General features: G+C 40.9%; 2 protein-coding genes across 7 annotated transcripts in view; one reads left to right on the top strand and one right to left on the bottom strand.

Annotated features, from left to right (window-relative positions):
• The window catches only part of DNAJC13 (DnaJ heat shock protein family (Hsp40) member C13), a 104,840-nt gene extending 95,789 nt beyond the window's left edge, over positions 1 to 9,051 (top strand). For 2 of the 3 annotated variants that reach the window (XM_048838767.2, XM_075125699.1), the window contains 5 exons: positions 1,077 to 1,256; positions 1,969 to 2,109; positions 2,871 to 3,014; positions 4,067 to 4,166; positions 8,183 to 9,051. In XM_048838767.2, coding sequence (XP_048694724.1) covers positions 1,077 to 1,256; positions 1,969 to 2,109; positions 2,871 to 3,014; positions 4,067 to 4,166; positions 8,183 to 8,280 — 663 coding nt within the window. In that variant the 3' untranslated portion in view covers positions 8,281 to 9,051. Of the gene's footprint in view, positions 1 to 1,076; positions 1,257 to 1,968; positions 2,110 to 2,870; positions 3,015 to 4,066; positions 4,167 to 6,418; positions 6,531 to 8,182 lie in introns of all 3 variants that reach the window. The other variant, XR_012667179.1, reaches the window with a different exon arrangement.
• Positions 9,052 to 10,759: 1,708 nt separating this feature from the next.
• Positions 10,760 to 14,978, bottom strand: part of ACAD11 (acyl-CoA dehydrogenase family member 11) — a 60,896-nt gene continuing 56,677 nt past the window's right edge. For all 4 annotated transcript variants that reach the window (XM_048838782.2, XM_048838785.2, XM_048838784.2 and 1 more), the window contains 2 exons: positions 14,120 to 14,229; positions 10,760 to 11,739 (listed from right to left, as the gene is read on the bottom strand). In XM_048838782.2, the coding sequence (XP_048694739.2) occupies positions 11,625 to 11,739; positions 14,120 to 14,229 (225 nt within the window). In that variant the 3' untranslated portion in view covers positions 10,760 to 11,624. The remainder of the gene's footprint in view (positions 11,740 to 14,119; positions 14,230 to 14,978) is intronic.

The following is a 14,978-nucleotide window of genomic DNA, read 5'->3' as shown; positions in this document are numbered from 1 at the left end:
CTAGCTATGCGTTTAAAATTGTGTGCAACATATAGTAAGGGCAGAGTTGGGCAAATTTCAAAGCAATAATGTAAGATGCTAATTAGCATTTGGTTAATTTTGCTTCTGTCTTGGTGCTTGTATTTCTGCTTGCAATGGTGGTAGCAGTTTCATTTTCAACATAGAAATAGCTTTAAATTTTATTTCTGATTTTGTGCAAAAGCACTTAGATAAGATGAAGCGCTTTAAAAATAATAAATAAGCGGACAATTAGAATTTGAATGCCTTAAATCAAGAGTCCCTGTCTTTTGATTGCTCCTTTAAGTCCTATTGGAATTTTAGCTCAGGGTATTGACTAAGGGAATACAAATCCAAGAAAGCTCCTCAAACATTCTATAACTTCATGGCTTGCTTGGAGGAAAACTGCACCTGTCTAGGTCAACCTAACAGTACAAAAAGTCAAAGAAGCACTTGCCAACATAAACTGCAACATTAAAAGCAGGTTAGAAAGGGACGTTCAGTTTGTGTCACTGGCTTCCCATACTGCTGTTGACCCAGTTACATCACTGCTGAGCAAGGTTGCCTCCCCTATCACTCAGCTCAGTGTAAAAAGAATAAACCATTTTTAGCTTATTCACGGGATGAGCAAAATCATTAATTGTGCTTGAAACTCTCTGTGAGGGAAGTCAGTGATTCAGTGGTATCAAATTTAACTTAAAAAAAAATTCCCTGGACGCTGTCTGGAGGAACTCAGGTAGGCTGAAGCCCATCCTGGCTCAGTTACTTCTACTCTACTCATTCTAGGTTTTTAAATGAAGCAATGTATTTAGTGAGTTTATGCTAACTTGTGTTTTGCTAACAGAGATGCATTCCTCCCTCCCCCCTCCCCTCAAATTTACTGGCTTTAAATCACTGTAGAAATCAATGCGTATCTGTAATACTTCGTATCTTCTGACTTTCCACAGATCAGAAGCAGCAAGTACTTGTGTACTGCAGTTGCAGTGGTATGGCCTGCTGCACTGAGCTTCTTTAATGTTAAAGCTAATTTTGACCTGGAAAATTAATAATTTAATGCAAAGACTTGTATGCTTTCACAGGGGGAAACATTAGAAACCGTAACAACAGCAACCGTGTGCCTCTTCAGCACTCAGCCTCAGCTAGCAGATCAACTCCCACCACTTGGTCATCTCCCCAAGATTCTCCAGGCTCTGAATCACAAGAACAATGCTATTCCTAAAAGTGCTGTTCGTGTCATACACACACTGTCTGATAATGAGGTATCGCATTTAAGATTTTCTTTTAGATGGAATGTATACTAAGTGTATATGGCGTGTACGTTCATACCAGCCTAGGGCTTGTGTACATGGTCCAACAAAGCACTCTAGAGGGGTGTGATTTGTAGAGCGTTCTAACTGCCCCACTTAGACCCGGCTGGTGCCCTCTAAAATGTATCTAGTTTGCAGCAATGTAGTGTTAATGCAAACCAGGTACCTTTGGAGTGTGCCAGCAAGGTCTACACAAGGTAATTAGCGCACAACATGTTGGAGCATTTTACCGCAACCTGTAGACTTTTGTGGCAAATAAAATCTTCTGAGAACTCTCCTAATAGCCATATTGGTTACCTACGTGGATATTTCACCCCCTCACTCTTAAAACTAAGCCAACATAGCTTCTAACGATAGGTGGGGTTTTTGTTTGTTTGTTTTCTTCTGTGCTTGCTGCATTACTGTGTTGATTGATTAGTAAGCGGTTTTAATTCATCCTAATTATGGATAAAAGCATCCAGCAAACATCTACTGCAACAGTTGGTGCCTGCTGCTCCTATTGTGCAACATGTAAAACTCCTCCAGGAAAGTATGAAGGGGACAGTCGGATATCTGCAGTTTATCATCGTAGTAGATGTACAAGTTGCAATAGTATTCAGGATTTGAATTTTAGATTAAAAATACAATCAGTACAGCACAAATGCTTTTCCTTCTCTATGTACAGCTTTGTGTTCGAGCAATGGCATCACTTGAGACCATTGGCCCTTTGATGAATGGAATGAAAAAGCGATTGGATACGATTGGTCTAGCCTGTGAAGCACTTAATCGCATGTTTCAAAAGGAGCAGAATGATTTAGTAGCCCAAGTAAGCAAGCTGTTCTAAAGAAATGGTACAAGTACTTCTCACACTCAGTTGTGCATTAGTCAGTTCAGGAGGTGTGCAAGAACTGTGTCCTGTGATTACTGACTACTTTAGAGTGCTCTATGGTGCTCACTTCTGTCTTGCCTATTAACTTGTCTATTTTCCTGTTGTCGGTCTAGTGCTATTAAAAGTCCTCGTTTGACAAAGCTAGAATCTGAAATTCCTCACCCATAGCTCAGAACTGCAGTACAGGCTTCCTCGTGCTCTTTGGACAACAGACTTAGACTTTTATTGTAAAGCTTCTAAGGTGAGAGGGTAGCTTATGACTTGCATTCTGTAACTTTTCTCTTCTGAGACAATAGAAAAAACGATGTCAGTAGGGCTTGCTTCAAGGATGTGGACCAGGAGCAGAACTGCCAGCTCACTTCAAAATTGTCGCAGAGTAGCTTAGTGTCTTCTGAGTTTAATTGACATCATTGCATTGTCTTTTTTTCCTGGCATTTTTATCTTGTCTGCAGCGGCGTGAGCTTAGCTGTTTGCATACCTGTACTGACCTGTCTTCAGAAATAGGTGTAATAGAACAGTTCAGAGTATTGTGGATCTTCAAAAGAGATCCTGTTGTTCCAAAAGACAAAAAACTTATTCGTGCAACAGCTGTTCTAAAGCAGAGTGAAGTGAGCAAACAAACACTGGTAAAATTCCATTCAATTCAAGTGTTCTCAAAGTCCATTGTATTAAGTATCTCCAATAATTTTGCTTTGTAGGCTTTGAAAGCAGATTTGGTTCCGTATCTCCTAAAATTGCTTGAAGGTGTTGGGCTTGAAAATTTGGAAAGCCCATCAGCCACGAAGGCTCAGATAGTTAAAACCTTGAAGTCTATGACTCACAGCCTACAGTATGGAGAACAGGTAAGTACTTACTAACAATGTTCTGAATCGCTGGGCTTGAGAAAGCTTAATCATTATATACAGAGATACAGTTTTGAGCCAATACACATGAGAGCATGTCTCCCAGGCTAACCTTTATTGAAGTGCTTAAGCTGTGTCAACTAATGGTTTATGTTAAGTGGCAGAGTATCCCAGATTCACAGCTTTTAATGAGTCAGTCAATCCATATCTTCCTACGAAGGGAAGATCGGGAGCAGAGGATGAGATTTGTAGGCCACCGGATAAAATATAGAAATAGTGTCTGAGAGGCCTAGAGTGCCAGTGAAGGCTGACGACATCTGAAATTAGATAGGCAAGACTGATGCACAGGTGTTCTCAGAGCCTGTACGCAGTGGGTAAAGAGTAAAGTATCTGGAGAACTGCAGCTTGAAAACTTTTTGGATTCTTGAAAATTCCTCTGCACAGAGAATGCTTTAGAGTTGAGACCTAAAAAATAAATTGTCCAAGTAACACAGATTCCTCTGACCAGTTGAGACTGTGTACACTTCCACTCCCACCGCAATAGTAAAATCAGAATCTTGTTCATACATCCCTCTGGTTCAGTTAGTCCTGGGCCCCTTTTTTCCATCCTCATTCAAGACTGTCAAGTACTATCCAGGTTGACGCCCTGATTCTGCCGCAAGGCAACAGTTCTGCTTCTCAGGCTATCTGACATTTGAGGCAGGAGACTGCTATGATTGCTTCTGCTCTCCCTGTTGACCAACTGAATGGGTGAGGGAAGAGAAGCACTAGGGAGAAATTCAAGCTGTTTGATAGCTCTAAATCTTCTTGGAATCTCTGCTTGTATATTCAACCCCCATGCAAACGATGACCAACTGTTTACCCTATGTAATAGTTGTGGTTTTGGGTTAGGATTGTGTATGCCTATTTGGATACTTAAGTGTTCATTTTTTATAGATCTAGTTAATGTCTAAAAACTGACCTTACCACATTTAGTAAAGAGTGGAATGTTTCCATCCAGCTACTGTAAGCAGTTATTAAATGTAGACACTTACCAGCTTTTTATGTTGTAGGTAAATGAAATCCTGTCTCGTTCCTCTGTGTGGAGTGCCTTCAAAGATCAGAAACATGACTTGTTCATTTCTGAGACACAAACAGTAGGATACCTCACAGGTCAGTAACACTTATTTCAGATCAGAGTTGTAACCTTCACTTTACTGCTACTGTTTCAAATGAACCTTGAAATATGCCTGAATAGAGCTGAGATACTTGACTTATTGTTTTAAGGTGTGGTGGGTCCAGCCTTCTATTTATCCTCCAAAGTTTTGCTGCCATCATGTGACCATTCGTTGCACTATGTTAACACTATGAAGTACTGTTTTTCATTTTATACTGTTTGATCTCTTCTGCTGACATGGGTAGGCCATCTCTGTTGTTGTTAGCCCATGACTGGCGCATACCTGAACATGTATTTCTGAGAAATTAGTTACTATGGTTTTTAGTGTTTAAAAATAAAAGTGTAATGGGCTTTGTAAGACTTCTTATGCTTGCAGATTTTCCTACCAATAGCAAATAGTCCTCACAGTGCTCTGTGGTGGTACAGCTAAAGTGTGTTCCAGCTCCAGCTGGCTGTTGTACTTAAAGATCACAGGCAAAGTTCTCATAAGTGCCTAAGAGCACAGTTCATTATGGCTTCATCACTTCTAGTGTATGGGTTCTATTCTCCATTTTTGAAATAACATCACTTTGTTCAAAAGCAAATTTAGCCTTTGTGACTTGGGTTTATCAAGAAGCATGGTGTTACCTGTTCACACTGTGCAAATATTTGATTAATTTATTGACTCATGGTAGCTCAAAATTATGCTGAAGCAGCATACTTGTATTCTGAGACCTGTAACTTTGTGGTAGGAAGAGCTCAAACTTTGAGAAACTTGCATGGCTAGATTTTTCATTTTGATAAGGCATACTGTATTATACTGTGGTTTCCTTCATGGAGTCCAAAGCTAAGCTTATTTTATTTAACAAACAATGAGTTCAGTTTTAGTTGATGATTAACATTTCAACATAACCTACAAACTGTCTACAAGCTGTAACAACAGGTTTCTTCTCATTGATTGCTGATAAAAGCAACCTAGAACACTGTTATGAAATTTCTCCACTAAAATAAATTATTTAAAACTGAGGGAAAGGCCAAAAGGTTTGTATGGGAGTTTAATTTTTAAGACTTCTGATTTTGAAGGACTTCATTAAGCCTTTTCTCAAGTCAAGTATGACTAAGCTTTTCCTCACAGTCTAGGGAACTTGCATGCCTTTCCCCAGATAAGCACAGAGTTATAGTCACACCTTCTCTCTCTACCTGCATGTGGTCATCAACCCTCACTTGTGAAGTAATACTGACTAGATTATTCACACACAAAGACAAATGTGTAGAAAGGAAAGGCTCTGATATTTCTGATCATATTTCCAGATAAAGCTCACTGAGCCCTTTTGGCTAATTGAGGTTAAGAATGTTACATTACGAGCAGATTCTTAGCATTTGTTGGGCTGTAGGGGTATACCATTATTTGAACAAGAGAACCCTAATTTGTGGTTTGTTTGCCCTACATGAAAAGGGCATAGCACTTCTAAGTCACACATCCATGTTCAAGACTGTCTAGCTGTTTCCTAGACGCTCACTACTCCATTTATTTGGTAAACAGTCTCACTTTTTTTCGGCTATCAGCAAGACATCAGAGCCAACATGGTTCCATGCATTGGTAGACTTTCTGAAGACAGACTCATTGCTTTTTTGCTGAGTAGAGTCCTACAGGATTTCATTTACTATAGGATTTCTTTGGTATAAGTGTTAGCTGACTTCAGCTGCTGGGGGGAGGGACAGAGGGACCCAAACAATTTATATTCTTAATGACCAGACTTTGAGAGATTCTGGACAAGTCAAGTAACCTCTCTATGCCTTTCTTGTTTGTAGCATTGGGCGATTCTTAAATGACGGGGTGCGGCTAAATTCCTTATGCTTGTAAGGTGCTTTCTGATCATAGGAGGGAAGACACTGTAGAAATGGTAATCTAACCATAAACTATGAGTATTTCTCTATTTATACTCCGCACTTGTCTACATTTAGATTGCTGTAGCGCTTTGAAGATGCTACCTGTGCTCACATGGGAGAGCTTCTCCCATTGGTGTAGGTACTCCACCTCTCCAAGAGGCAGTAGCTATGTTGACATAGTGCTGTCTACACAGAGCTTGGTCAGATTAAATGGGTTGCTCACGGGTGTGGATTTTCCACACTTCTGAGCGACGTAGTTAGTCATGTAAATCTGTAGTGTAGACCAGGGCTGACAGTGTTCTGTCCTACCTTTGCTTCAAACTGCTTCGCTGTCTACACTTCCCTTACAACTTCCCTTGCTTATTTCTTTTTCTCTCAGGTGTCTCTTCTCCTTCCCTTCTAACTGGTAGCAGTCCCCTTCACCTCAGAAGTGGGCTTTAGATGTGCTCTGCCAGGCAGCTTGCTAACTTCTGTGTAGCTCTCTAATGCAGGTAGATATCATTTTGCTAAACGCATGTTCCATTCACTGCATTCCTAGTAACTGACTTGTATGCTCTTTTAGATGCATGCTATGCAATAGGAGCAAGTGTGTAGTCTCCTCAAAATATTGCAAAATACTATATGGACTATTAAACTGCTGCAATTGTACTTACTGTTCCAAAAATTGTAACTCGCTCCTCCTAGAGAAGATGCCTTGTTGAATGACTATGTAAATATATAGACTAAACCATTCCTGAAGGAATTTATTGGAATATTTCTGGGGAAAATATTTGAGGAACAAGTGAATTGGATTAGTATGTTGAATCTGTTAGGGTTCACACATGATTTTGAGTCCAGTCCACTGCTTTGTGCCAGTAAGCTAAGGTATATATCCACCAATTGGTTTGTGAAACAAGTATACCTTGTGTATATATACAGTAATGGAGTTAAGCTTTATTCAGAAATCCCTAAGTAGCAGGGGTTTTGTAGGGTTTTTGTTTTGAAAAATCCCTATGAATCCTTACACTTCCCCTGCCCTACAACCAGCTTCTTTTCACCAGTTAGTACTCTGCATACTTCATCCTCCAGTTGCTTTTGCTTCTAGATCAACTTTTCATGAACATGAAAGTGGACTGCTTTCTACCTATGTTTACTCACAAGGGTCATGAAGGGTATGATGCATTTGGATCACCTCAAGACACAAGAGGGGTCATAAAAATGTAACGTCCTTACTTGGCTACTATTCTTGAGTCACCCAGTACCTACCTGCGAGTCCAGGTTTCTCATATGGAAAAATTTAGTCTTTGTGGCAGTGACTTTCGATTCAAGCTCTAGTGACAAATCCACTGTAGACTAAGGTTACTGTTAAAAGAGAAGGAGTGCAGATCTGTTAAACTCTGATTCAGAGAAGAATTACAGGGACCTTCCTTTTCTTCTGAGGAGATGGAACATTAATATTCACTTTCTTCAGGCTTGGCAGTGCTGCTTGTATTCTGAATGCTTTCTGCCTTTTAAGTGAAAGAGAAGCACTAGGAGTTGTGCTATGCCATCTCAACAGGGATAGACACGTTGCCAGCTAGTGAGACGGTTTAATGGCTTTATCCCTCCAAAGTATGGGAGTTCCTCCTAGTTGTATCCGAAAGCAAAATGCCAGAGTGAGGGTATCCAATTATAAAATATCTGAATACTAGTTATCATTAGGTTACTTTATTTTGTCAGTTTCTCTTCCATTGGGCTGGAATTGATTTTTCAGGTTTTTTTGTTTGTTCCTTGTTGTCTAGTGATACACAGCACATTAGATTTATTAAACCTCAGACTCAAATATATGAACATGCCACCCCAAACCCTAGGCACCCTCTATTTCCTTAAGCACAAATCCTAGGAATTTCCTAGGCTCTCATACTACAGTGACTGGGGATGGACAGATATGAATGAGATTTATCCTCAATTCCTGATGGCAAGTCTTAAAAATAGAAACCATAAAACAGATTTTGTTAACCTTAATGAGGAGACAGCTATAAGGTCAGTCAAACTGTCTCAGTATTTTCAAAGATGAAAATGTTAACAAGAGTGATTCTGAATAATAAGTGTGGAGAACTGCCATTTGATTATTAAAACTAATTATCAATATTTTTCTCTTTCTCCCCCCCCCCCCCCCCACCAGGCCCTGGAGTTGCTGGCTACCTTACTGCAGGAACGACATCCTCTGTAATGCCCAGTGTACCACCCCCTGTAGACAATGAATTGGGAGATACCAGCTAAGAGATTTGAAATACCCATGAAAGACTTTTAAAGGCAGATTGGCCAGTGATGAGGAACTGCACTTTCCTCCCTCTGATGCATTGAAGTGAACTTACTGCCTTTCCAATTGTTTCCTGACAGTGTTATTCCTTTTTCTATGAATATATTTTTTTTAGGGGAAAAAAGTCAGTGCGTCTGTCACATTGTAACATAAGAAAGCACGCTAAGGATCAGCCCGAATGAGTACACAAGAATTTTTTTCTTGTTGTACGTAAGCACATTTTGTTCCTTTCTATTTGTTTACAAGACTGTGAATCAAACAACTTTTTCCTAGTTTTTATATTTTATGAATTAGCATGACTGGAGTTGAATTACAGTCCAGAAGAATTGGGCTAAGTCACTTGACCCCCACCATCCCCACTAACGGAATTTTCCTCCTCTACTCCTGACATGATCAGTCTCATTGAACATGACTTACTAGAGGTTTGTCCCTGCACCAGTTCATTGATGTCCTTAATCATTAACATTATCTTCCTGAGATCAAACTGCATTAGACACTTGTATAACTGGCTTTACCAAATTGAAAACACTTCAGCAAAAAATAAATAAATAAATAAATGATGTCAACCTGGTATGTAAGAACCTAGTGTAATTGTGGAATGTTCTATACATTATCCAGTATATAAAAACTTTCTATATTGAATGTACATTATACAGATCACTCATATGTACATAAAATTTTAAAAATAAAGGGAATTGAGCCTTGTTAATGAGACAAAGCTGTTACTTTAATGGAATGTTTCTTCCTTCTTGAAAACGGTTAGAATTCTAGAGCAGCCAGCTAGACAGTACTTCTGTGAGAGGGGTGTTCTTGTGTGATGGGGAAAATGTACTGAATTCTAAGTATTTTGCCTGGAGCTGAGGAGATGGTCTAATCCACAGCTAAACACTATGCATAACCTCAGTTATTTGCAGTGTTAACATGCAAGGTCAGTGTTGCTCTTGTTAAAAGTTCAGCTGGGTAAAGTGTCATCATTATAGCCGTAACTAGAAAAAGGATGAAATTTTACCTTCGTATGTAAACATGTACATATGAGGAAAGAATCTGTCCTTTAATGTTCAGTGGTATGGTTTTGCTGAGGTCACAGACTGGTCTACTGAAGACACATGCCATTGGCATAGGGCAGGGGTGGGTGAACTTTTTTGGGGGGGCCTGAGGGCTACATCAGTGTTCCAAAACTGTATGGAGGGCCTGGTAGGGAAGGCTGTGTGTCCCCAAAGAGCCTGGCCCCTGCCCTGTCCTGTCCCATGTACCCATCCACCCTCTATCCAATCTTCCCCCTCACCCCCCTTCCCTGTCCCCCTATCATGCCACCCAGAGCACTGGTGGCCTGGCAAGCTGAGGCTGTGGGGGAGGGGCTGAGAGCTCAAGGGACAGGCAGGATGGTCCTGTGGGCTATAGTTTGCCCACCTAGCATAGGGGATGGCTACCTCTCTGCTATAAGCTTGGGCCCCACACTTCAAGAAGGATGTGGATAAATTGGAGAGAGTCCAGCGAAGGGCAACAAAAATGATTAGGGGTCTGGAACACATGAGTTATGAGGAGAGGCTGAGGGAGCTGGGATTGTTTAGCCTGCAGAAGAGAAGAATGAGGGGGGATTTGATAGCTGCTTTCAACTACCTGAAAGGGGGTTCCAAAGAGGATGGCTCTAGACTGTTCTCAATGGTAGCAGATGACAGAACGAGGAGTAAATGGTCTCAAGCTGCAGTGGGGGAGGTTTAGATTGGATATTAGGAAAAACTTTTTCACTATGAGGGTGGTGAAACACTGGAATGCGTTACCTAGGGAGGTGGTAGAATCTCCTTCCTTAGAGGTTTTTAAGGTCAGGCTTGACAAAGCCCTGGCTGGGATGATTTAACTGGGAATTGGTCCTGCTTCAAGCAGGGGGTTGGACTAGATGACCTTCTGGGGTCCCTTCCAACCCTGATATTCTATGATTCCTCTGCCTCTCATCAAGATAGCAGAGCATAAATAGCAGCCATGGAGGCTTTGTACAGCTGTGCTGAATAAATACCTACATTCTGGACAGATGTGTGGCCTGCAACACTTGCTCCCTAACAGTTCCTTCTAAACCTTGATATGTTAATATGTAGTAAAACCAATATTCAGTGTCTCATGATGCCTGTCTATCACTACATTGCTGAAGAGCTGCAGAAAGTGTTTCTTCAGAACCAGCCAGAACAAAGAGCTAGCATCTGAGAGCAAGCAAGAGCTTTCTCTTGTTTCCTTAATTTCTCCCCCTGTCCCCCCCCCCCCCCAACTTGATTTAACAGAGGGTAGAGACGGTTATTATCAGTGACAGGCTGGCTCATTCTGTAGATTTAAGGCATTTTTGGCTTGTGGTACAAGCAACACTTAAGATTTTTGCCTTTAGGAATGCTCTAGAAGAAATGGAGTCTTCCTCCAAACTGTTCCTTTTGTAAAAAAGCAGCATTGGACTGTTGGGGGAGAGATCTTTTATTCAGACTTATGCATTAGTGACACTTTTAAAATCTCAAACAGTAAACTACATGCTTTAGCTGGATGCAGACAGAACTCCAGATGTGATCTGATTGCTGGCAGGCTGTTTGTGAATGACCCAAGTTGGTCATACTTTATCAAGCCCTTAGTTCTTATGTCACAGATGTTCTCTCAATCAAGACCTCTATGATGCTGCCTGTAGAATGTTAGTTTATTTTCTATCTAGAGTTACAGCCCTGGTTCAGCAGCTCTGCAACCTGCCAGTACATACCAGTCATGCTGTGGCTTCCACCAGCCTTGGTTACCACATGCAGAGTTACCCCAACCCGCTCCCAGATTTTCCTAAAACATGTCTGCTCTGCACTGTCAAGCCCTCTCCTGCACAGTCCAGCTATATTAGGTATATTGCCCTTCTAATGGGTCAATATACAACAATTTGCCACTTTCAGTGAAATTGCCCACACAGTTCACAACACTAGATTAGTTCTGATTAAACAATAAAACAAGTTTATTATTTTATTTCAGAAAATAAACTAACATTCTACAGGCAGCATCACAGAGGTCTTGATTGAGAGAACATCTGTGACATAAGAACTAAGGGCTTGATAAAGTAATCTTCAGGCTAGTGCCCTGAAAGGTTAACTGTTATTTAGCAGCTTAGGACACTGGTACCTTTAAGTAAAACAAATCCAAGTTACCTTTGTACGATTAAACTTATCACTGTAGAATGTAGAAAACAATATAGGTAACTTTAGTTCAAACTTTTAAATCATTCAGAAGTGTTTAAAAACCTGGTTCCTTTTAAAACTGAAGCAATGCTATTGTATGATTAGACTAAACTTTATTACATTTTTGAGGTCAGTTGCTTGGCTTGGTCCTGTAGTTCCAGTTTTGCAATTGCTGAGAGGTGAACTTCATCAGGCCCATCAGCTATTCGGAGGGTCCGAATAAAGGCAAACCTGCATAAGAAGTTGTTCTGAAATTAGTGTGGATTCTAGAGCCTGCAGTGCCAGCACTTAATAGTGTGGCTTAGTAATGTGACACAAAAAATGTAACCTAAGATTTTTTTTTTATATAGTTACATGTCTTCTCAATAAAAACCTAAAGTAGGATGTTTCCTTAATACATGAAGTAAGGAACCTTATGCTGCTAGAATTGTTTGAACAGAACTGGTTCTGGGGAAGGAGACATTCTTAATGAGTAGAGCTAGGCTAGAGGAAATGAGAGTCAATCTAAGCTGGAACTTCTTCAAGACTAAATCCAGCTAGGAACCCCCTGCATGAAGCCAGCAGCTTTTTTGTACATTAACAAGATTGGAGCACTTGGAAAAGCCAGCAACAAACTCTTTTAGGAAGCAAGCCTTTCCACTTCCTCTGGGAATTGCCTAGATAATGACTCAGTTTTTACTGTAATGTAAGCAGCCTTTTGTTTAGAGATTTCAGATACAGAGTCCTGAAGTTAACTGGTGCTCTGTTAAGAATAGAAGGGTAAATGGTTCTACAACTTTAAGTACCATATCCTTTTCACTACAGCCAACTGCTACAGTTTCCTGGGATATCAACTGTAGCCAGGCTAGAGCTGATCAACATGGGGACTAAACAGCAGCTAGACTTGTCTGCTACTGGCTCTGTCCTTTCACCTCAAGCAATAGATGCTATGTTGGCAGAGAGAGGTCCCACATTATGGATGATGTTTGGGGGTGGGGGAAAGTAGTGACCTTTAGGGGATTGAACCAGCACCAACATGCATGTGTACACTGCAGTTAGCCACCAGGGGCTGGCCCCTGCCAGCTGACTTGGCCTCAGGCTAAGGGGCTCTAACCGCAGTGTAGATGTTCAGGTTTGGGCTGCACTTTGGGACCCTCCAGCATCTTACACTACAGTTTAAACAGCCCCTTAGCAGAAGCCAGCTGGGATAGCCCCCCAACTGCAGTGTAGCAGATAGTGCATCTGGCCCTTAGAGGGGGAGAATTACACTTAAGTTTCACTTCTAACTCTAGAAATGCACTTTGTTGTATTACAGTACTACCTGGAGGACCCATGGGCACTGGGCTCCCTCCCATGGTGATGGATATTATACAAACAGGTCTTGAAGCAGGGACTGTCTTATTAACAGAGGGTGGGAATGGAAACAAAGTGCCTTTCCCAAGATCACAGGGAAAGCTGGGATATGAACCCCGATTCCAGTGCACTGTTCTATTTTCAAACCATACAGCTATCACCATCAGTGGGGCTTGGGCGCCTCTGGAATCAATAGCCTGGGCCCATGTCGTGTAATGGAGGTGTTTATCCAAACTTTGCCAGTAATGCTTGCACTTCATTGGCACTGAGTCATCAGAAGATCCAGTCTTGGTAAGACACACTAGTTCATCCAAGTAATGGAGATCAATGCAAGAATCACTGGGCAAAATTCCACAGTATGTGTTATGCAGGAAGTCCGACTAGATTAAAGACCAGAAGGGACTATTAAGTTATTTATTTTGCATACCACCTCTCTACTCTGAGGTGTGGAATAACACCTTTGAGTACAGGAGACAAAATTCTGCTCTCAAATGCAGCCCCACTGACTTCAATGGAGGTGCAAGAGTAGAGCTGGGCAGATAATGGATTGTTCCATTCACTAGCAGTTGCAAAAAATAATCATTTTGGAATTCTAAGTTTGTCAAAAATCAAAAGAGCAGCCACATGTCTTAGTCACTGGGCTCCGGATCATTCCGTCTCTCCTTTTGAAGGTGTTTCACTTATTTATAAACAGTCACTAGAGTAGGGACTGGGACTTGAACTTATATCTCCCATATCATCAGTGAGAGCCCTAAATTCAAGTCCCTGTTCTAATAAATTATTTATTAAAGTAAAACAGCTTCCACAGGTCTGAGAATGACCCAGAGCCCTATGGTTAGGACACCCTGCTACAATGTGAGACTAAAGTTCAAATCCCTCAGCAGGCAGGGTCTCTGATATCTCATGAGACTGTCCTAACCCCTGGGCTAAAGGCGATTAGGGAGCTGGCCATCTTCCCCACTCCCCAAACTTTAAAAATCTAGTCATTTGCTTTTCTGAAAATGCCTGAACAAAATTTTGAGGTTAGGTCAAAATTACATGTTTTTGACATAACTAAACCATTTAGAGAATTTTGGGGTGGTCAAAACAATCTGATAAAAATTCACATAGTTTAGCATTTTTTTGGTCAAATTACTTGCCAAAAAGAAACTGCCCAGCTCCAGTCCCAGCAGAATTTGGCTCAGTCTCACCTGAAATGTAGCGCATTTTAACCAGTTTGACAAGAAAGGGGAAATACTGCTAGTTTTAGAAACATGGGATAGATCTCTCTCCTACTCACATACGAGCCAAAGGAAAATCCTGAGAAACTCCAGCTCCTCCACAAACTTGGATTGCATAGTCCACCACTTTAAGGACAGCTCTAGGTGCAACCACCTTGATCATAGCTATCTGTATTAAAAAAACAAAAACCTGAATGTAGGAGTTTTCCCACCACAAGGGGTGTAGGAAAATGGGATTTTCACGCAGCTCTGGTTCTGTTTTTTCCACAGGCCCGGTTCCAAGAGCTGGACTGCAACTAGCTGTGCATTTGCCACAACTCAGGGATTTTGCATTGCAAGCTTCCACTCCATCTTTAATGTAACTTTATCCTGACCTTCAGGAATGACCTCAGTGGCTACAAAAGCCTTTGGACACACTCAATTCTTGGTCTCTCAAAGACTGCCAACTGTGATGGGGACACTTCTAGAAATTGGACTAATGTGTCATATCATATTTGGGCTATATTCAATAATTGTTGCAAGGTGCTAGCTCCCAAAGAAAGGAAGGGTGCTTTGCACCATGCAGGATTGTGGCTTTAGAGAGTAAGGTTCTGTACTTATCCTCTAGGCCATCCAAATGCATTCCACCCCATTTATACTGTTAGGCTTAGATTAACAAGTAATGATTTTCACCTGAAACATAAATAAATATCAGGTAAAAGATTACCAATATCCATTAGTGACTGGACCTCTTTAACCTGTTTTAAGTGGCTAACAAACAGTAGTGACCAAAAATATCAAGCTTTTGCACAGAAGGAGCAAGAGAGCATAAATTTAAGACAATTAAGTGACACTTTGATTTCAGAATTTCCAATTTTTTTTTTTTTCTGGATTCACTGGGTCAAATCTATTAAGCAGAACTGGTTGGAGAAAGGCAAG

The sequence above is a fragment of the Caretta caretta genome, chromosome 2, assembly GCF_965140235.1.
Source record: "Caretta caretta isolate rCarCar2 chromosome 2, rCarCar1.hap1, whole genome shotgun sequence".
Lineage (NCBI taxonomy): Eukaryota > Metazoa > Chordata > Testudines > Cheloniidae > Caretta > Caretta caretta.
The sequence above is the reverse complement of the archived record's forward strand: the minus strand, read 5'-3'. Positions and strand labels throughout refer to the sequence as shown.